Raw genomic sequence first — 22,500 nt, 5'->3', positions numbered from 1 at the left:
CATCCATCCATCCGTCCGTCCGTCCGTCAATCCGCCAGTTTCTCTCTCTACTATTTCTGGGAGGGTCGTGAAGTAGAGTCTTCAAGCAACTCCTCTATAGGGTCCTATGAGACTACCATTAGACTTTCCGGCTGGATTTCTAAGAGTGATCAATAGAGACGATGGCTATTATCTAACCATCTCGTTCTTGGTCTTCCCCTAGGTCTCTTGCCGGTTGGCTCACCTTAAAGAATCTGTCTTGTGACTCTTTCCTGCAACATTCTATTCACCTGTCCGTAGCACCAGAGCTGTGATCTCTCAATGCGTAGAAGTAGCAACTCGACTTGGAGAGACTCCCTCATCACCGATATACATACCCTGTCAAGCAACAATATTCTGGAGATCCTTCGGAGGAACCCCATTTTGGCCGCTTGTATTCACAATCGTGCTTTTTCAGTTATTGTCCAACTGAAATGAAGATAGTGAGTTTGGCTTTCTTAGTAACTTCTCCCTTTCTGAGGATTGAATGCTGGAGCTGGAACTGATGTATTACTGTACCAACACCTGAAATTCTAGCATCCAATTCAGCCTTCGGCTTTCCACTGCTAGTGAGTGCGGCTCAGAAATACTTAAACTTCTTTGTGTCCGTGAAATCTCGCTAATATGCAGAGTGGATGAGAAGACTTTTTTGAGAGGACCAATATCTCAATTTTCGCAACACTAATTCTCATCCCTACAATGCAGCACTCAGCAGCGGACCTATTCAATATATGTTGGAAATCACCTTCTGATGAATCATGTCATCTACAAATATCAACCGACCGATCCCACAACCAACGATTGTGATACCACTTCCACAACGGTTGTGCATTTCGATCTAGTTCATAAGAATTCGCACAGTAAGTTGAAATATCTTCTATCTTTTACTTGTTTCAGTCATTAGGCCGCGACCATGTTGGGGTACCGCCTTGAAGAATTTTTAGTCGAATTAATTTTTTAAACCCTGCTACTTATTCTTTTTTACCGAACCGCTAAGTTAACCGCGTAAACACAAGCGGTTGTCAAGAGGTGGTGGTAGGAGAAACAAATACAAAGACACCCCACCACACACACATACGACTGGCTTCTTTCAGTTTCCGCCTACCAAATCCACTCCCAAGGCTTTGGATTACCCGAGGCTATAGTAGAAGACACTTGCTCAAGGTGGCACGTGGTGGGACTGAACCCGGAACCATGTGGCTGGGAAGCAAACTTCCTACCACAAGGCCAGGCTTGCTCCTATTATATGTTTAAAGTTTAAATTTTAGAATAAAATATTAGAATATTTTGTTTTATTAATCTTACTTATGTATAATAGAGTTATGAATAACATGGTTTTTAAGATGTTAAAACATTATTATAGATTTTCTAATTCTTTATATTAGACTTTTAGAAATCTATCGTAGAAGTAGAAATACCTCTTACGGCGTACTTAGAAGCCACTGCTCGAGATAATTAACTTCTGTGAAATTTTTTGTGATATATTTTCTCTAGCAAATGTTTTTACTCGCAGCCATTATTACATGTTTATCGTGGTTTCATAATATGAATATTTCATTTAAAAAAAAAAGCATTCATATTAATACATTTTCTGATTACCACGTCCATATTCATACATTTCCAAATTATCTACAAAAATATTTTTTTCCGTCGAAAGTTACTTGCTATTTATTTATTTATTTATCAACAATTACACGCATGTGTTATATTGAACAGGAACTTTCGGTCACGGGAAACTTGACATTCTCAAATAAGAAATAGTTTACCTGGAGTTATCTCCGTACAAATGTCGAACTACTGCGTATATCGATGCTGGCAAAACAGGTACAACTAGATAAAATAAATAAATGAATAGATAATTAGATAAAATAAGCAAAATAAAATCTCCATTTACTTGCAAAGGTAACATATTGGATAGAAAACTTAAACGACATATGTTTTAAATCGTATATATTTTTCTCTTTTCTTGTTACCACAAAGAATACATAACATTAATTTCTCGAAATAGTTTTCAAAGCCAACACAGTATTTTACCGAAGGACGAGAAAAATTTCCCTTATCTATTCACTGATGTTTACCATCCAAATTTCCCACATTTCAGTACAAGGATAATTTTTTCAAATGGTGTTTATACTTCATATATCTTTCTGTATTTCGTCAAATTAAACTATTAACCTAACCAGAGGAAACCACGAAAGAAGGCAGATCAGAATTTAATAATGTCCTTTACCATAGTTATGAATTCCGTTGCTTTAAGCTATAATCTTTAGAACCCAACTCCATGATTATCATGATCAATCATTTTCTTTCCTTCTTTTCCTTATATCTGAATCACCCATGTTCTCTCTCTGAAGAGGATGAAATGCTTTTATACGTATGTAGTTTATATATGAACGTTTATCACCAGGAAAAATATCTTAAGGCATTTTCTCCGATAGTCTAACAATTCTGCCGTCAGACAAAATCCGTATTCAATTAGGGCATTTCACTATATCTGAATTTCCGCTGCTTCTATACGTATGTTGTAAATATATAAACGTGTTTTGTATTGTTATAAGTAATAGTGTTTGAAAGAAACGGTGGGATGCATTTGTATTGCATTGCATTTTAAGGATAATTGACACATGACATATTTAATAAACTTGGCAATGTTCGTAGTATCCCCAGAGAAGATACTAAATCAACCAAGCAAGCAAGCAAGCAGACATAACAAAACCAAAGCTTATGATTTCTAGGTGAATGGATGGAGAATTGTTGAGAGTAGCAAAGAGAAATAAATGAAAAAGCTTACCCCATCCTAATACACAGCAGACTTTTAAGAGATAGTGTTCCATTGTGAAGGTTTGTATAATTACTACATTCATGAAGAGACCTTCACAGAACATCCAGTAGTAATTACACGTTGTCATATACTGTGTTAACACATGAACCAAGCGGCACCAGAACTGCAAAATATATTTTTTGAATTTTACACTTTATTTGACACTTAAAGATTTGTTTTTATAAAGAACAAGAAAATTCGCTGTATCATTCTAAGGAAATTATCACATATATAGGATAAAGCTGCATCACTTGTTGTATACTTACGCTCCACTCCTACTTCGCCACAGGCCATGAATTTTGATTGGTTGATTCTTTAAAAGCATCATCAAAAATGTGATATCTTATTTCCATTGTCCCTTCTGATCCTAAAACTCCAATATTGCCTATAATAAAGGTTTCAAATTTTGGCACAAGGTCTGAAATTTTGAGGAAGGAGACTAGTCGATTACATTGGCCCCAGCACTCAAAAAAGAATGAAAGGCAAAGTCAACCTCGGCGGAGTTTGAACTCAGAACATAAAGAAGGAAGAAATGCTGCTAAGCATTTTACGTTGCGTGCTAACAGTTTTGCCATCTTGCCGCATTCACAGTGTCTATAATAATAGGACGGAAACTATTTTCAACTTTTGTTGGGATGAGTGACTTGCAAAGATTTAGTAATAAATCTTCACGGCCCTTTCTGAAACCACAAAAAGGTGAAAAAGTTCTGTGTAAATACACTTCTCGGACCTCCCTCTTTCTCTCTCTCTCTACGCGCGCCCTCTCTCCCTTTCTTTTCCTCCCTATCTCATATGTATATACATATGCAATTTCATGTCTTCCGTGTTGCAAACGTACCAAAGGCATGCAGCCGTAAAAATTGATTTTTTTTCCAGATGTATATTAGACTACGTCATCAAATGTGTGCATTACGTTTATAGGACGGGATAATCTGGTTGTTTTACTGAGGTGTGAATGAATAATTCATCTGATGTAAGGGTTATCTGGAAGCAGGGTTTTCAACCTCGTTTAATTATAACTATTTACCGAACAATATATTTCTAATATAAGCAAAATGATATCTGACCCCTATAACATACTCTATCAAGGAACCAAATAAATTAAGAACCTGCACTATCCTAGATAAGTACAACAAATTCAACAGAATAATAACAACGAGCAGAGAGTAACGTGAGAAGGAAAGCATTCAACACAACCGAGAAACTTCACTTGTCAGGTATCAACATGATTTTGCTACCTGAATATAAGAATATACATATAGCTTTAAATTTTAAATTCTTGCTTTTGAAAATATGTTCTAAACGACATTATATGTTGTGTTAGAACTAAAATGGGTCGCAAAATGTCTCCTATTGTCACTCACACACATTAAATTTGTCGTTTGATGGCCTCCTGCTCCACTTCTCTCTTGATTCTGTTACGATGAACAAACATGCATATTAATTATTACTTCTAATATAGGCACAAGAAGAGAAGTCAATACGTGATTGGTACTTTATTGTATCGGCCTCTGAAGGATGAATGTCAAAGCCCTTCGGCGGGATTTGAACTCAGAACATATATGGTCAGAACAAATATCTGAAGGCGTTTTGTCCTTAGACAAAATGCGTAATTAGAGCTCTTTACGTTATGAATCCGCGTCAGGTCGTAGTCAATTTTGCATTCCAAACTTCCGTGATCTGTGAAAAAGTAAAGTATTAGGTGTGTACTAGTTTATTATACTTCGCTTTCCGAAATGTGTGACCTTGTGCTAATGCTTAGACATCAGTAATATTGGTTTCAAATATTGGCTCAAGGTCAGCAATTTTAGAGGGAGGGGTAAGTCGATTACATCAACCCCAGTGCTCAACTGGATCTTATTTTGTCGACCACGAAAAGATGAAAGGTAAAGTCGACCTGGTGGAATTTGAACTCAGAACATAAAGACGAAAGAAGTGCCGCTAAGCATTTTAACCTTGCCTAACATCCTTCTAGGGTCGATAAGATATAGTACTGATATCGACAGAATCAATAATGCTGTTATCTGTGTGCCGACTGGAACCACGTAAAATACATGCGTGAAGTAATGTGTTGGATGTCAAACTCGGAGAGCTGGCCTGGAGCGCCCATAGAATTTTAGGTGAAGGTGATAACTGGACAACTACGAGTCTGTGTCAGATGGGTACTGAAGTAGTGTTAACGAAGAATCTCATATTATACTTGTAGAAGTGGCAGCAGGCAGAAAATTCTTCATCTCTGATTCGAAATACCACTTAAAGATTTCTGAACGAAAGAGCCTTTGGACGTTTGCTCACGAAATTATACTCAGATTACTGTCTTAAATAAAGACGGATACATTTGACAACATAATCCATGATATCACCTTCACCTAAAATTCTATGGGCGCTCCAGGCCAGCTCTCCGGAGTTTGACATCCAAGACATTACTTCATGCATGTATTTTCCGTGGTTCCAGTCGGCACACAGATAACAGCATTATTGATTCTGTCGATACCAGTACTATATTTTATCGACCCTAGAAGGATGTTAGGCAAGGTTAAAATGCTTAGCGGCACTTCTTTCGTCTTTATGTTCTGAGTTCAAATTCCACCAGGTCGACTTTACCTTTCATCTTTTCGTGGTCGACAAAATAAGATCCAGTTGAGCACTGGGGTTGATGTAATCGACTTACCCCTCCCTCTAAAATTGCTGACCTTGAGCCAATATTTGAAACCAATATTACTGATGTCTAAGCATTAGCACAAGGTCACACATTTCGGAAAGCGAAGTATAATAAACTAGTACACACCTAATACTTTACTTTTTCACAGATCACGGAAGTTTGGAATGCAAAATTGACTACGACCTGACGCGGATTCATAACGTAAAGAGCTCTAATTACGCATTTTGTCTAAAACACAAAAAGATGGGATGATGTCTTTTGTTCTATAGGTCTGCGTGATCACGACTGACCTCGGACTGTACAATATCAAGAATTAAAGCAACCACAACAACATAAAAATACCATTGCAAAGCGAGCAAAAGGCAATGATTTGAAACCACCTCAATACATAGACAAAAGGTAGCAACAACATACTGCACTTTTATGAACACCAACAATTATAAACACAGCAGTAATCCGGTAAGGGAGCTATGCCATGTTACAATCTCATTGACCAGTCTCCTCCACACTACTTTGTCTTGTATCATTTCTTCGACGTTGTTTCTTTCAATGTTGTTTCTTTGAGTCTTCCAGCAACTGATGCACTTACGTTCAATAATGTCCGTCTCTTCATTTCTCATGCACTAATTCCTATGAGTAATTGTTGACGTGCAACATTATTTTTTCTTCGTCAATAATGTCCCAGAAACTCATAACTACTAATAATGGTTTCAAATGGTTTCAACATTTGGCACACGATTAGTAATATGTACTCAACTGGGTACTTATTTTATCGACCCCGAAAAGATGAAAAACAAAGTTGACCTCGGTGGAATGCCTGCTAAAAATGGTATGTTTCCGTATAACACGCAGTTAAGTAAATGCTGTTCCCAAGAAACGTTCTTCGCCTTCCTTTACACTTGGTATGTATTCCATTTGATATGCTTTCAATTGTTTTCGTAACTGTCCGGTATTTAGATCTATATGTCAATGTCTTCCATAACTCTAAAAAACGATTGAATTTGTTTCTTATATTGCGGACATTTTGTTCTTTGCTGATCATACCAATTAAGTTCCTACTCCACTCTTCGCTTTGAGCTTTCTTTCTATCTCCGATCCTAAATATTCGCAGTCATTTACAAATTTCAAGTTCGCACTCTTTGATGATTTAATGTCTTCTTTTGGTTGATAGGAAACCGTAACCTCTTTCTTATCATCATTGACATATAGTCCAATCTATTTTACAGTCTTATCAACTCGTTGAAGTAGAAGTTAAGCTTCTCTGATGGTATTAAAAGTAAGAGTTTTATCATAATCTGTATATAGTTACAGAATGACAAGCGAAATTTCTCTCAAATCACATGTCTTAGAACAGGTCACGCTGATTAACGTTGGTCTGTGCTCCCTGCACGTAAAAAGGTGGGTTGACCACGACTAGATAACTTTTGATTATGAATCTTTTTTGTCAAAGCTGACCTGAGGCTCACCAACAACGAATGTAACAGGCTTTTGTTGATATTGTGGCGTCTGCATCAAAATGTTTGAACTGATAAGCAAGGACCAAAATTGTGTGATAAATTGCCATAGGTTCATAGTATGAATCCCGTCCCCTGCAGTACAAACGTCACTTTAAATAAAAAGCAACAACAAAAAACTCTGTATTGGTAACCTTGGCTGCTGCTGCACCGGGAAAAAAAGTGTGTAGTGGCATTTCTTCCGACTTGATGTTCTGAGGTCAAATGCCGACTTGCCGTTCACCCTTTCTGGGTCGATAAAATAAGTACCAGGTGGCCTTGTGCCAAACTGTGAAACCACTGGCCTTGTGCCAAAATGTGAAACCAATATCAAGTGCATTACTGGTTATTATCGACTCTCCAAGGAACGAAAGGTACAGTCCATTCTAGCCTGATTTAAACTCAGAATTCGAGATTAAATACTACTAGGCAATATTTAGCCAGCACTTTTACCCCCACAATACACACACATATGCTCCCTCCCTCCATTGCACCGCCATAACAACATCAATATCAAAATGTAGACAGGCTAACTAAATCTATGTACAACAGAAAATTATAGAGGTCAGATTAATGAGGAGCAGATTCTCACTTATAATCACAGACCTATCATTATAGATTTGCTCATGTAATTTCATGGATAACAACAGAAAGATATAAATATCGACCTGCTTGTGACCATAAAGTTATTTCTATTTAACGTTGTCATTAATGTTGTTAATGATTTGCTGCTTATTTGTTGTTCTAAGTGCTGGTTTGAAGTTGTTCTCGCTTTCGGTTTTTTGATATTTTTCTCATCTTTGATTTCGTTGTTATTCAAGACATTTGTTGGTTTGAAGTTATTTTCGTTGTTGTTGAGTCGTCTGAAGCGTCTGGATATAAACGAGCATTTGAGCTGAGGAGTTAACATTGAAATAAAGATTTATATATATATAAACAAATACAAACGACAACAATAACATCAAACATAAACACAACCAAGTATCTGACGTCTCTGGAAACGTTGACGTGATTGCAAGAAGTGATTAAATATTACATTAATGAATCCTTCCATGTTGTCAAAAATATCTTTCTTTGCCTTGAATTTTCCCTTTCGTTTCTTGTATTTTGTATTTCGTTTATCGTTGTAGTTGTAAATGGTTCAAATGAGAGAGAACGAGGGGAGGATATAGAAAAAAAGAAGGGGGAACCGAGAGAAATGATAAATTATAATTTATTAGCTGAGATAAGGAGGAAAATGTCAGAGAAGGAATTTACCTGATTAACACTGTTTGTGTGGTACAACTGGTAAATATGTGCCTGAAGAAGAATTTCATTCCTTTTCAATACTAATAATGCTTTCAACTTTTGGCACAAGGCCAGGAATTTCCAGGTGGAGAATAGTCGATCAGATCGATTCCAGTGCTTAACTGTACTTATTTTATCAGGAAAAATGCTTAGCGGCATTTCATCTACCTTTATGTTCTGAGTTCAAATTCCGCCGAGGTCGACTTTGCCTTTTATCCTTTCGGGGTCGATAAAATAAGTATCAGTCAAGCACTAGGATCGATGTAATCGACTATTGTCCACTCTGAAATTTCTAGCCTTGTGCCAAAATTTGAAAACCAAATATAGACATAAGGTTTTTAAATTTCGGGAGAGAATTTTGTCAAATTATACCGACACCAGTACTTGGCTGGTACTTTATTTTATTGACCCCGACAGAATGACAGGTTAAGTCGGCCTCGGCACGATTTGAACTCTTACAACCGGAAGGAAGAGTGCAAGGTATTTTATCGATGTTCTTACAGTTCTGCAACCCATCACCTTTAGTAATAAATTTTTAGAAGGAGGAAGTTAATCGATAACATAGACATACAGTGGCGTAGCTAGCGGGGCGGGGTGGGGATGACCACCCGAACAATGCTTTTACAAGGGCGGCACTTTTCGACCTACTATATACAGGGTGCGGTGTATAAACTGTCGTCTAAATCAGTGCTTCTCAAACTATCTGATGTGGCGTGCCGGCATTTTTTTTTCCAATGTGCCAGGGACCGGTAATATTTCTTAGTAATATTAATTTATACAGGAAACAATATATATAATGAATATAATAAAAGTTGACAATATTTTTTAATTATATAATTATTTTGTAAACAAATCATACAATAAGCATTTTATAATATTTCTTTCTTTTCTGGAAACTCGCCGCGCACCGGCAGCTGATGGCTTACGGACCGGTACGGGTCCGCGGATCACCACTTTAAGTAGCACTGGTCTAAATTATGCAAAAATGAAAATGGCACTGAAATCTCATTTTAACAAATATATTTACCAAAATTACATTAAAAAATCTTGAAATACTAAAGAGTAAATTATTTATTCAATAAAATCGCCATTGCCTTCAACCACGGCCTCTAGACAACTTCGGAATCTCTTGCAACTCTTCTGAACGGTCTCCTTGTTTAAGTTGGTGAATGCTGCCATAATCCTTGCCTTCAGGTCATCTTTGGTGCTACAAGGAGTTTTGTTGGTCTCTCGCTCAACTGCGGCCCACGCATAATAATCAAGGGGGATGCAGTCTAGGGTGTTAGGTGACCAGATGTTAGGGGTGATGTGGTTGCAGAAATTGTCTGACAACCATGACTGGGTTCTCCTGCTTGTGTTGCATGATGCAGAGGCCTGTTGCTAGACATAAGGTCTTCCAGTAGCCATCCTCTTGACCCAGAGCAGCACTACCTCCTCCAGGCACTTGAAGTAGGCGTCCGTGTTGAGTCTGAGGCCGTGTGGGAAGATGAATGGAGGCATAACGTCGCCATCACTAGTGATTACTCCAAACACCATAATGCTGACTGGATGTTTGATTTTTATCACTCTCAGTACATGCATTGTCCCCAGATTGACAGCCAAACACACCGAAATGTTCGTATTGGAGCTTCCAGCGTGAATGCCAAGCAGTAGAGCATATCGTTTCCAAATTTCTAGCAGAGTGAATCGCGTCATGGTGCTGTTCTCCTCACAGACGATGCCCAACTGACCCTACTTTGGTAGTCAACAAAATCAAAAACAAACAATGCGCATGCGCGATACTAAAAATATAAAATAGTGACAATTTATTCATCGCACCCTGATGATGTCTGAACAGACTTGGGAGCTCGTGGGGTGAAAGCGATGAACTCAAGAGCTGCCCCGAGTGGGGGGAAAGACACTCGAGCTACACTAATGTTGACCTAGTATTTGACTAGTATTTTATTTTATCAAACCGGGATGGATGAAAAGCAGAGTTGGTTTCGCTGGGATTGATGTCAAGAGTTGTAAAAAAACTGGATCAAATATCGCGCGTAATTTTCATTCTATTCAAGCTCTAATCTCGCCTTGTGATTTTCGTTCGAGTTCTTTACGCTCTAAGTCAACATCGATAAGGGTCAAAACTGACCGCCCATATCATATTTGTCTTTAATCTAATAATAATGCCTCTGTTGTTGCAGGTACAATATCGGCTTTCCGGACACGGTGATCGGGACTCGCTTATAATCTGCACTAATTTACCAGCAGGAACCTAATTTTCCCGCAATCGCCAGGCGAGTTTACTGGTACCTTGCACATTACAGTAGCAATAAACAAGGCGGCGAGCTGGCAGAAACGTTAGCGCGCCGGGTGAAATGCTTAGCGGTATTTCGTCTGCCGCTACATTCTGAGTTCAAATTCCGCCGAGGTCGACTTTGCCCTTCATCCTTTCGGGGTCGATTAAATAAGTACCAGTTACGCACTGGGGTCGATATAATCGACTTAATCCGTTTGTCTGTCTTTGTTTGTCCCCTCTGTGTTTAGCCCCTTGTAGGTAGTAAGAAATAGGTATTTCGTCTGCCGTTACGTTCTGAGTTCAAATTCCGCCGAGGTCGACTTTGCCTTTCATCCTTTCGGGGTCGATTAAATAAGTACCAGTTACGCACTGGGGTCGATATAATCGACTTAATCCGTTTGTCTGCCCTTGTTTGTCTCCCCTGTGTGTAGCCCCTTGTGGGCAGTAAAGATAATACTGTAGCAATAAACTTGTAGCACTTAAACTAATGAAGTAATGAAGAGTGTTTCTCAACCATTTTTAACCTCTGAACTCCAAGGTTCCTATGTTATTCGGATGGACTCCTCTAGCTATTTGATGTTTAAAAAATCATATCATATTTTTATAATTAAATATTATTAGGAATTGTTGTCTTTTATTCTTTATTTTACTTGTTTCAGTCATCTTGTTGCGGTCATGCTGGAGTACCACCTTGAAGGGGACGTAAACACACCAACACCGTTGTCAAGCGGTGACGGGGAGACAAATACAGAAGCAAAGACACACACACACACACACACACACACACACACATTTTTATACGATAAACTTCTTTCAGTTCCCGTCTACCAAATCCACTGACAAGGCTTTGGTCGGCCCGAGGTTATAGTACAGGACACTTGCCCAAAGTTCCATGCAGTGGGACTGAATCCGGAACCATGTGGTTGGGAGGCAAGCCTCCTATCTCACAGCCACACCCGCGCCTATAAAGATTAAAAAAATATATTTTGTGTATAGTAGTTTATCGCACGTAAATTTTGATAACAAAATTTAATATAAACCCCTCCATTCAAGGGTCACTTGGACCCCGGTTGAGAACCAGTGACGTAGAGGCTTTCCTAGGGCTGTTATTGTTTAGCTCCAGGTTCATCCTGATCGTCTGATGCAAGTAAGAAGCTCTCAGTAAGCGGAGACGGGAAAGCTGTTTAAATTATTATCTTATTTGTATTTACGCATACATTTCGGCGCTTATATATGAAAAAAAAAAATTAATTCGTTTATATTTTTATGCACCTGGTTTCATTAGGTTATTAAAACAAATGAAATTCTGATATAATTTTGTATAATAATGGCGACAATCGCAAGTGTTTTTTTTTCTACAAATTAATAATAAAGAAGTTACAAGCAATTTTGTAATTTTATGTTATGTTATTTTAGCTATCGATGTCCTTTGCCAAAATATCGTCGGAACTGTCTGTTGTCATGGAAATCAACAAAAACAAAGACGAAACTTTTACATGGTCTCTTGGCCAGCTAGAGACAACAGTAAAATCTTTCTTAAACTGTACAATGACGTTTAAAACACAAAATGGACGACACGTATTATGACGTAGTTGGGGGTATTGGTTTATTCATTCATAATTAGAGCATCAATGCATCGTAATACAGTCCTTAAATCCACGGCGACACTAAATATGTCATTATATGTAACCATAATATAACCCTGAGCACATATGAGTCGATTCCCATGGCCAGCCTTCAACTTTTTATGCAATGGTTTTTTTAACCTTTTAATATTTAAACCAGCTATGTTAGGCCAAAATAATCTTCCTGTTTTATCTTCAAACTGACCAGATCCAGCCTCTCACACTTACCCTACAATATTATTCTAAAAATAAATAATCACATCATTTAAATCTCAAAGCTACAAGCATGGTTAATTCAAAACATTGTGAATAAATAAGCATTACATTTGACTAAGTAATCTGAATGCTAAAGGGCTAAACCTAATATTTCACATTATTGTTTATAGCTTTATCGGCTTCGAGATCCACCGATCTAAAAAAGAAATCATTTCATGATTTCTCGAAGTTTATAAATTCTTATGACGTCAGCAATATACATTACTTTGTTAGATATGTTCCATTTTCGTCGGCAAGCACGAGAGTTGACTCCAGATGTTTCATTCTTGTTTATGGTTGTCAGAAGAAGTACAATCTCATCATACAAAAACTGTCATATGTTAACGATTTGTAAGTGATCACACGCAGATGGTATTTTAGTTTTACTGTTATCATGAGTTATTTTAGCCAAGAAATTTTAGCGAATAAATCTGTAGTCTGCGAGCCATTTTTGGTTAGTTCAACAAAACACTTCATCGTTTTAGTTTCACGTATATTTTAGTCAAATCATACATCATACCCAATCAAAAGTTTTAGTCAATCAGAGACCCCTAGTCTATTGAACTGATTTGATTATATTAAGCAAGAGAAAATTTTAGATTCACTGGCCCTCTTCTTGGCTCATTCACTCGATAACTCCCTCTTTCTCTTTATGATTAACCGATCTTAATCTCTTTTTCTTACTCCATTCCTCCCCTCTCCTTCTCTATCGCGTTTTGTCAGTGGCTGCCATCTTATTGTGTTTTAGACTTGGCAAAATAATTTCCAACAGTTTAAATGTAATAGAACCTTTTATCTATTTAACTCTACAATATACATTATTCCTTTGACAGGAAAACGTGAAACCAGCGGTGTACATTTTCCATAACTTGTTTCTACAACATGAATTATCTAACTTACTTATCGATGTATATTTTCGTTGAAAATTTGTTTCGATTGTTATTAATTAAGACGTAAAATTTATTGTCTGAATTTTGTCCTATTTTGACCTATATCCTCAAACCACGTGCTGTGTGATTATTATTGCATTATTTTGCCTGCAATAAACGTCGAGATCTATTTTTGTTGACATTTAAGATTATATACAATCATTTTTTGTTGTTATATTTATGAACAATATTTTAATTTTAATTTTCTAAATATTCAGTAATCAAGAAAATAATGGTTTCTAATATGGACACAAGGTCATAATTTTTAAGGTGAAAGTTTTAGTTGATACCATCGACCCCAGCACCAAATTAGTACTTTATTTTATCGACAAAATGGAGGATAAAAAGCAAAATTGACCTCGGTGGGAATAAATACTACAAAGTATTTCTGCTAGCTCGCCGCCTTAATAACCATGAAATAATTCCTTCTACGATAAGCACGATACCTGAGTATTTTAATTTTTTTTTGGTAGGAAGAAAAAGACAGATGAGGCCAGTCGATTACATCAATCTTAGAATTCAACTGGTACTCATTTTATCGACCCCGAAGGATGAAAAACCAAGTCGACCTCGGTCGAATTTGAACTCAGGATATAAAGCCGGAAGAAATAGCGCTAAGCATTTTGTCCGTAACTACAAAAGTAATGCATACCCTTATGCACTTATGAAGCATTCACTTCATGATAACGTTGCTTCCGTATTTTCCGGGATACATTCTTTTATTCTTTTACTGGTTACAGTCATTTGACAACGGGCGTCTTAAAGGGGTTTTTTTTAGTCGAGGAAATCGACCACAGGATTTATTCTTTGTCTGCCTAGTACTTATTCTATTGTTCCCCTTTGCCGAACCGCTAAGTTACGACGATGTAAGCACACCGATATCGACTGTCAAGCGATGGTGGTGGTGGTGGTGGTGGTGGGAGACAAACACAGACACACAGACACACACACATAAATAAATATCTGTATCTATATCTATATCTATCTATCTATCTATCTATCTATCTATCTATCTATCTATCTATCTATCTATCTGTCTGTCTGTCTGTCTGTCTGTCTGTCTGTCCTGTCTGTCTGTCTGTCTATCTATCTATCTATCTATATCTATCTATCTATCTCTCTCTCTCTCTCTCTCTCTCTCTATATATATATATATATATATATATATATATATATATAATATATATATACATACATATATATGTGTATATGGCGGGGTTTTATTAGTTTCCGTCTACCAAATCCACTCACAAGGCTTTGGTTGGCCCGAGGTTATAGTAGAAGAAGGGAGGTCGACTTATACATTAATACAACTCCGGAGGGCCAAGAATTCCAAGTGAAATGCAACAGGATTTGAAAATATAATGAGTATATTCAAACGTTTACACTACATGTTTACGGGAAATACGACGTCGACTTGTATGCCGGAAAATGCAATATAAAGGATTAAATGTTGCTCGGATTATCGGCAGTAATACAATTCATTCCTCAAGTTTATGTTCATTTATGTTTCTTTGATGAAATTTGACTGATACCTGTTTCACTGCCATTCTTCAAATTTCACTTTTAAAAACTGATACTGGTAATATAAATAGATTCTAGAAAAATTAAATGCGTGTCCGTAGAAATTGGTAGTTAGTAGTTTAACAATGAAGAAGGTTAAAGTAGCAAACTTACCGAATTCTCAAACAAAACTGGACCGTTTGAAACTATGGCACCAAATTCAATGATCCAAACACTTCCACTTAAGATGTATGTTAAGAAAAGGTGTTTATGGATGGTCACTCGAGCACAGTTCAATTGACTAGAAAAGGAAATATATATATGTAGGATAAAATTATTTTCGAAAAAAAAAAATATTATCAATGGCCAGCATATCAAAAAATACCTTTAAAGGTTAAATTTATAAATAACTTACAAAATAGGGCAAAAGAAAAATTCTAATGCCAAATATGCCGGAAAAAAAGACAAAATTGTCAATAACCATTATAATTTATGCCTCTCGAAACAAGCCGATAGAAATTTCTAAAAAATCCGTTATTACCGTATTGGTCCCAATTTCGGGGTTAATTCATAAGAATTTTCCCCTCCTCAGCGATAAATACGTACGACATAAATGAAATACTTACTCATACCCATGGAAAAAGCAAGCACTAAGACCTGAGCAGACCTAAGTACCCCAAATATATCCAAAATAGAAAATCTTCGGCACATCTCGAGACACGTGTGATTCGAACTAGAAACTTTCACAGAGTGAGAGAATCCGGAAGTGAACACTATTAAATTTACAACTAATGTAGGATAAAAATTTTTCGAAAAAAAAATATTATTAATGGCCAGCATATCAAAAAATACCTTTAAAGGTTAAATTTATAAATAACTTACAAAATAGGGCGAAAGAAAAATAATGCCAAATATGCCGAAAAAAAAGACAAAATTGTCAATATCATTATAATTTATAATGGTTATTGACAATTTTGTCTTTTTTTTCGGCATATTTGGCATTAGAATTTTTCTTTTGCCCTATTTTGTAAGTTATATATATATATATATATATATATATATATATATATATATATAATATATATATATATGTATATATATATATAGTATATATTATATATATATATATATATATGTATGTATGTATGTATATATGTATGTATGTACATATATATATATGTATGTATGTATGTATGTATGTATGTGTGTATATATATATATATGTATATGCAGGAGTGGCTGTGTGGTAAGTAGCTTGCTAACCAACCACACGGTTGCGGGTTCAGTCCCACTGCGTGGCATCTTGGGCAAGTGTCTTCTGCTATAGCCCCGGGCCGACCAATGCCTTGTGAGTGGATTTGGTAGACGGAAACTGAAAGAAGCCTGTCGTATATATGTATATATATATGTATGCGTGTGTTTGTGTGTCTGTGTTTGTCCCCCTAGCATTGCTTGACAACCGATGCTGGTGTGTTTAGGTCCCCGTCACTTAGCGGTTCGGCAAAAAGAGACCGATAGAATAAGTACTAAAAGGTGGTGCTCCAGCATGGCCGCAGTCAAATGACTGAAACAAGTAAAAGAGTAAAGAGTATATATATGTATATATATTTATACATACATGCATACATACATATATATCAACAGTTTCATACAAACACATAAGTAAATAATAATAATGATAATAATAATAATAATAATAATAATAATAATAATAATAATAATAATAATAATAATAATAACAACCAACAACAACAACCAAGTATCAAAGCTTATAATGTGCGGAAAGAGACCCTGTGAAACCTCTGACATCAGGCTGCTGCCCGTTCTATAGAATCTACCAGAGCAAACAAGACCGAGCGCTCTAAGAAGTAAAACAATACTACTACTACTAATGACAATTATCTTTTCTTTGTTGGTCCAAGGGCCGAACACAAACAGAAAGGGACAAATACAAAACACAGGACAAGTAGAGCTTTGCACAAAAACGTGTATAAAAGCAATAACAATTAGCATCAAAATTTAAACAATTCCTCAAAAAGGAGGATTTTCACTCAGGGCCATCAAAGGAACCCCACACATCCTGGTCACGTCATCCCGACTGCCAAAGGCATCTCAGGAAGGCACCTCTCTACTCCTCGCCCCCTTTGGCCTACAAGTGTATGTTCAGATAAACCTCTTAACACAGACCATCCTCGCCACATTGACCCACCTTTTAACAAAAGTACTGGGGGTGGGGGAAGCACTTCTGTTTCCATCCTCACTTCTCTTTTCAAGTGCAACATGAAACGTCGATGAAGGCTTGGCCGAAGAGGAAAGTATCTTCATTCGTTTCAACCTCGTCCACAACACTACCTCGTTCTGTATAACCACTAGACAGACAAAAACTTGCTTTTCCGGCCTAAAGAAGGTGACGGAGCGATCCTCACGATGGACTTAGCTGATAACCAGATCAGTCAAACATTTGTCAACAGCCGTTCGACAAAGATCTATAAGTCAGCAACGACAGGACACTGGACGAGGGCATGCAGAACGGTTTCATCGCTTTGTGCATACCTTGGACAGGTGTGTCTGACAGCACTTCCGTAATTGTAGAGCTTGTCTCGAACCGGCAAAGCCCCCGGTAGCATCGCCAGGCCAAGGATTTCTGGAGATTATCCATTGGTTACAGTCCGAAAGTCCTCCGGAAAAGACCAGCTAATTGATCTCTCCTGGCATCCACAGGTTTCTCCTAGAAAGTTGTCGCACTTGCCCGCGACTAATCCTTTCTAGAACTCCAGTGTGGAACTTTCACCGATCGCTTTGATTCACTGGATGATACGCCAGGTGCCAAGCGCACTTTCTCAGCCTAAGTTTGATCAAAGACTGTAGATGGGTCAATAAGAGGATCTGGAGAAAATCCTGTCTAACTAAAGGCGACCATATATACTCACTGCCAAGGAAGCGCCGGAGACACAAATAAACAGATAAACCTGCGAGCGGTACAACAATCATCCAGGTATGAAAAATAATACTAATAATAAAATACAAATATTCAGGATTAGCAGATATTGAGAAATAAGAAAAAAGCAAATTGTACAGATCTCATCCTAAGGTATTTTATAATAATATAATAATAATAATAATATAATAATAATAATAATAATAATAATAGCATGGCCACAGCTCATTAGCTGAAACTGGAAAAATCAAAATAGTGATAAGAAAAAGAAGAAGGAGAAGAAGAAGAAGGAGAAGAAGAAGAAGAAGAAGAAGAAGAAGAAAAGAAGAAGAAGAAGAAGAAGAAGAAGAAGAAGAACAACAACAACAACAACAACAATAATAATAATAATAATAATAATAATAATAATAATAATAATAATAATAATAATAATAATAATGAGTCTAATCTGTGCTGCCCAAGAGCAAGCATTAAGAGCGAATTATATCAAATACAGAATAGACAACACACCAGAAAGTGATAAGTGCAAAATTTGTGGACAAGATGGTGAAACGTATGGCATATTACCAGCCAATGTACGCCACTAGCTGGAAAAGAATATAAGAGACGTAATGACAATATAGCAAGGATTGTCCATTGGACACTTTGCAACAAGTATGGACTTGACAGAGCAAAAAAGTGGTACGAACATAAACATATGGGATTTTATGATTTAGTGCGACCATGAGATAAAGAATAGGAAGCCAGTCATAGTGTTAATTGAGAAAGAAAGCAAACTATGCTGGATCATAGATATAGCATGCCCAGCTGACAACAAGGTATGCGATAAGAAAGAAAGAAAAGTTGATATATATGACAGGTTAGCTTGGGAGGTTAAGCAGTTGTGGTCGATGAAAAAGGTGGTAGTAGTAGCAATAATTGTCGGAGCCCTGGAAACAGTGAGTAAAAATCTTGAGAAGTACATGGAACAAATAGGGGCTGCAATAAGGGTGGAGCACTTCCAGAAAGCAGCACTGCTTGGAACCGCTCAAATACTCCGGATGGTGCTTGAAAAATAAGGGGCGTTACCTTAGTTCACTGGTAGTGAACAGCTGGCACCGTAGTACATCTCCAGCGTTAGAAGCTGTGCAAAGGCAATAATAATAATAATAATAATAATAATAATATAATAATAATAATAATATAATAATAATAATAATAATAATAATAATAATAATAATATAATAATAATAATAATAATAATAATAATAATAATAATATAATAATAATAAAAGGCGCAGTGCCCAGTTGGATGACAAAGGGAAAGACATTGTTATATGCCAAGGATCCTGAAAAGGAAAATGTTACATCCAACTTTAGACCAATAATGTGCCTTCCGCTAGTATGGAAATTAGCTGCTTTGGCCGGTGAACTGTACAAATACTTGGAAAAAAGTGAGCTGCTACTCATTGAACAGAAAGAGTGCTGAAAAAAAGAGCCGGGGAACGAAGGATCAGCTTTTAATTGATAATCTAATTATCAGGAACTGGAAGAGAAGACATAAAAACCTGAGCAAGGCATGGGTTGACTATCGCAAAGCATACAATAAGATACCACACTCCTGGATAATAAGAACAATGGAAATGTATGGAATAGGAGTAAATATGAGAAGCCAAATATGGAATAGCATAAAATGCTGGAGACCGGAATTGACAGCAGGGAAGCAAGTACTAGGAGAAGGGACACAGTGTGTCCCTACTGATATTCAAGGTGGGAATGATCCTCTTGAGTGAAATACTTCAGAAAACAAAGTTGAGGTACGATCTAGGAAGAGGTAAGGGAAAACTAAACCACTTGATATTCATGGACAACCAGAACTGGATAGCCTAGTCAAATCTGTGTGGGTTTTCTCTTATGATAGTAAGATGAAGTTTGGACTCATGGTGATGAGACGGGGAAAGCTTGCCAAGACAGAAGTCATACGTTTGCCGAGTCTGAAATGACGAAGGCAATCCAACCTCAGTCCAGCTATGAATACCTGGAAATACTTGCGGCAGATGGAATCAAACACCACAAGAGGAAAAGACAAAAAGGGAGTACTTGCGACGAGTGAGAAAAATATTGGCTTTAAAGCTGAATGCCAGAAACACAAGTTCGGCAATAAATGCGCGCGCAGTCGCAGTAGTTCGGTATGGCGCTGGAATTCTGAAGTGAGGAGCTAAAGGAGATGGACAGGAAGGCAAGAGAGCTCCTAACGATGCATGAAACCTCTCATCTATGTGCAGACACTGATCGCCTATACATGAAGAGATCAGATGAAGGAATAATAATAATTAATAATAATAATAATAATGATAATAATAATAATAATAATAATAATAATAATAATAATAATAATAATAATAATAATAATAATGGTTCACAAAAACCATCGGGGACGATACAAGAAAACACAATGCTGGGTTACAAAAAAAGCTTGTAAAAAGTATAAAATTATGAGAACGAATAAATCCCAAAAGAAGGAGACTTCCTAGAGCTACACGTGAAGACTCCACAAAGCCACGGTCGCTCCCACCGCTAGGGCAAGTGCCCTTTCACATCGTCCTCCTTCAATCTACAGGTGCATGCATAGAGTAGGCCTATTTAGAGATCTAAAGAAATCTGGTTGCTCTACCCTTCTCGGAGCATAAACAGCCACTAGTCTGAAGGCACCTCCGTTGCTACAGCTCACATCCAGGACCACATACTTACCTTCTGGGTTCAGGAAAATAGTCCTTATCTTGAGATCCAGACCTTTTCAGAACAAACACCGCAATTCTACCCCCACCATCCCCAGTTGACATAGAAATAAGTAAATGGTGATAAGTATCCATCAGAAATGAGCATGAAAGCTCGTCGATCGGAAAGTCTGGTTTCACTGATAGTCACTACATCTAAACTTAGTGACTTAAGGTCATTGAGTCGGTGGCCCTGTTTCCAAGGCAACCCCAGGCCGCGTGCATTTATACTGCTTATACTGAGAAAGGCTGTGTTTGTTAGAGAGACAGACGTTCTGTGGAAAGACAGATGTTCTGTCCTGGTTACTTGTGGGCATCTTTACATGCATTGCTTACTGTCCAACAGAAACCACCCATTCCTTCAGGATTTTTTCAGTTTGTTTTAAGTTTGTTGTGTTTTTATAATTTTTAATATGAACATGGTTGTTATGCGGGGTTGTGATGTATTCATTTAAAGTAATGTCTGTATTTTAGAATACGTTTTATTAAGTTCTTGATGTTCGTGTCAATGGCCGTATAATTAGTGAAGCTTGTGGAGTGTTGTGTATGTGTGTGTGTGTGTGTGTGTGTGTGTGAGCGAGAGAGAGATAAAGAATGAGAGAGAGAGGAAGAGATTGAGCGCTTGTATGTGTATATGTGCGTATCTAGTTGATTTTTCGTTGTCATTTTCCTCTATATTCTTCAATACATTTTATGATTTTATAGCTTTCGCTTTCATTTTAGGCCAATTAGTTAATATGTTAGTTTTATCGTGCACTCTTATTGACTTCACGTGAAAATATTTTCTCGCTGTACTGAGAAGAATTTATCAACATTACAACTCTTGACTGTGTTTTGATTTCAATGTTAGATTCCGATGGAGAAATTTTGAATGTAAAGTTCTATAGTCAAAAGAGTACAATTTGAAAACTCACAATATTTCAATATATCTGCATAAAAAATTTCATTTCCAAATAAATGTTTAATTCGTTGCTTGCTAAGTAAAACAAGACACTACATAAGTATATATAAACACCTTCCACGCTGCAATTGTTTTCGTTCCAGCACACGATCTCAAATCAGGTCACTTGCTAAGCAAGTACATTTCTGTAATATATATATATATATTAAGGTGATGTACTTGCAAAGCAAGTGACTTGATCTGAGATCGTGTGCTGAAACAAAGACCACACAAAGACCACACTTGCCACTACGGAAATCTACAGAAATGTGATATGCAAATAACATACGCTTTGTGGTATAACTTTACATAAGAAATTTTAACTTTAAAATGAAAACACAGATTGAGACTTGTAAAATAACGACAATTATGATATGAAAAATGTCCTCCCCCCCCCCCCAATGCAATCAGAAAGCATCTTCGAGCAAGTTCTGTTAGTCCTGAATAAATCTAATCTAACATTCACACATAAATATAATGTAACAATAAATCTAATGTAACACACACACACACACACACACCACACACACACACACACACACACACACACACACACCACACACATTATTTCATTACGTAAATGTTTGCGTTTGCAATCTAAAACAGAAACTATTCAGTTAAAAAAGAAAAGGAAGATAGAAAGTGAAATTTCCCAAATTTCAACTACAAGTTTCCAATTTCCGATCTCCAGGCAAGGCACTTAGCTGAAAATCGGAGAAATAGTGTACACACACACACGCTATTTCTCCGATTATATATATTTTACAATCTATATCTATCTATTTATCTATCTATCTATTTATTACGGAGATATACTTGCATAGCAAGTGACTTGATCTGAGATCGTGTGCTGAAACAAAAACAATTGCAGTGTGGAAAAGGTTTATAAGCCAGTTAAGATTGTGTGTGCCTTTACATATGTATAGGTAGGTTTATATTTGCATGTACGTATCTAAGACATTGTATCTATTCACCGTTAAACGGTGGTGAAAGAACAA

The 22,500-nt window shown here is 36.9% G+C and overlaps 1 protein-coding gene across 1 annotated transcript in view; it reads right to left on the bottom strand.

Moving 5' to 3' along the window:
* The window catches only part of LOC115218942 (calcitonin receptor-like), a 227,046-nt gene that overhangs the window by 60,942 nt on the left and 143,604 nt on the right, over nt 1–22,500 (bottom strand). Inside the window, exons 5-7 of the mRNA XM_029788967.2 lie at nt 15,043–15,169; nt 2,810–2,963; nt 1,785–1,848 (exon numbers count right to left, since the gene is read on the bottom strand). Coding sequence (XP_029644827.1) covers nt 1,785–1,848; nt 2,810–2,963; nt 15,043–15,169 — 345 coding nt within the window. The remainder of the gene's footprint in view (nt 1–1,784; nt 1,849–2,809; nt 2,964–15,042; nt 15,170–22,500) is intronic.

This window comes from Octopus sinensis, linkage group LG1 (genome assembly GCF_006345805.1).
Source record: "Octopus sinensis linkage group LG1, ASM634580v1, whole genome shotgun sequence".
Lineage (NCBI taxonomy): Eukaryota > Metazoa > Mollusca > Cephalopoda > Octopoda > Octopodidae > Octopus > Octopus sinensis.
Note: the sequence above shows the minus strand (reverse complement) of the source record. Positions and strands in the feature narration are given on the sequence as shown.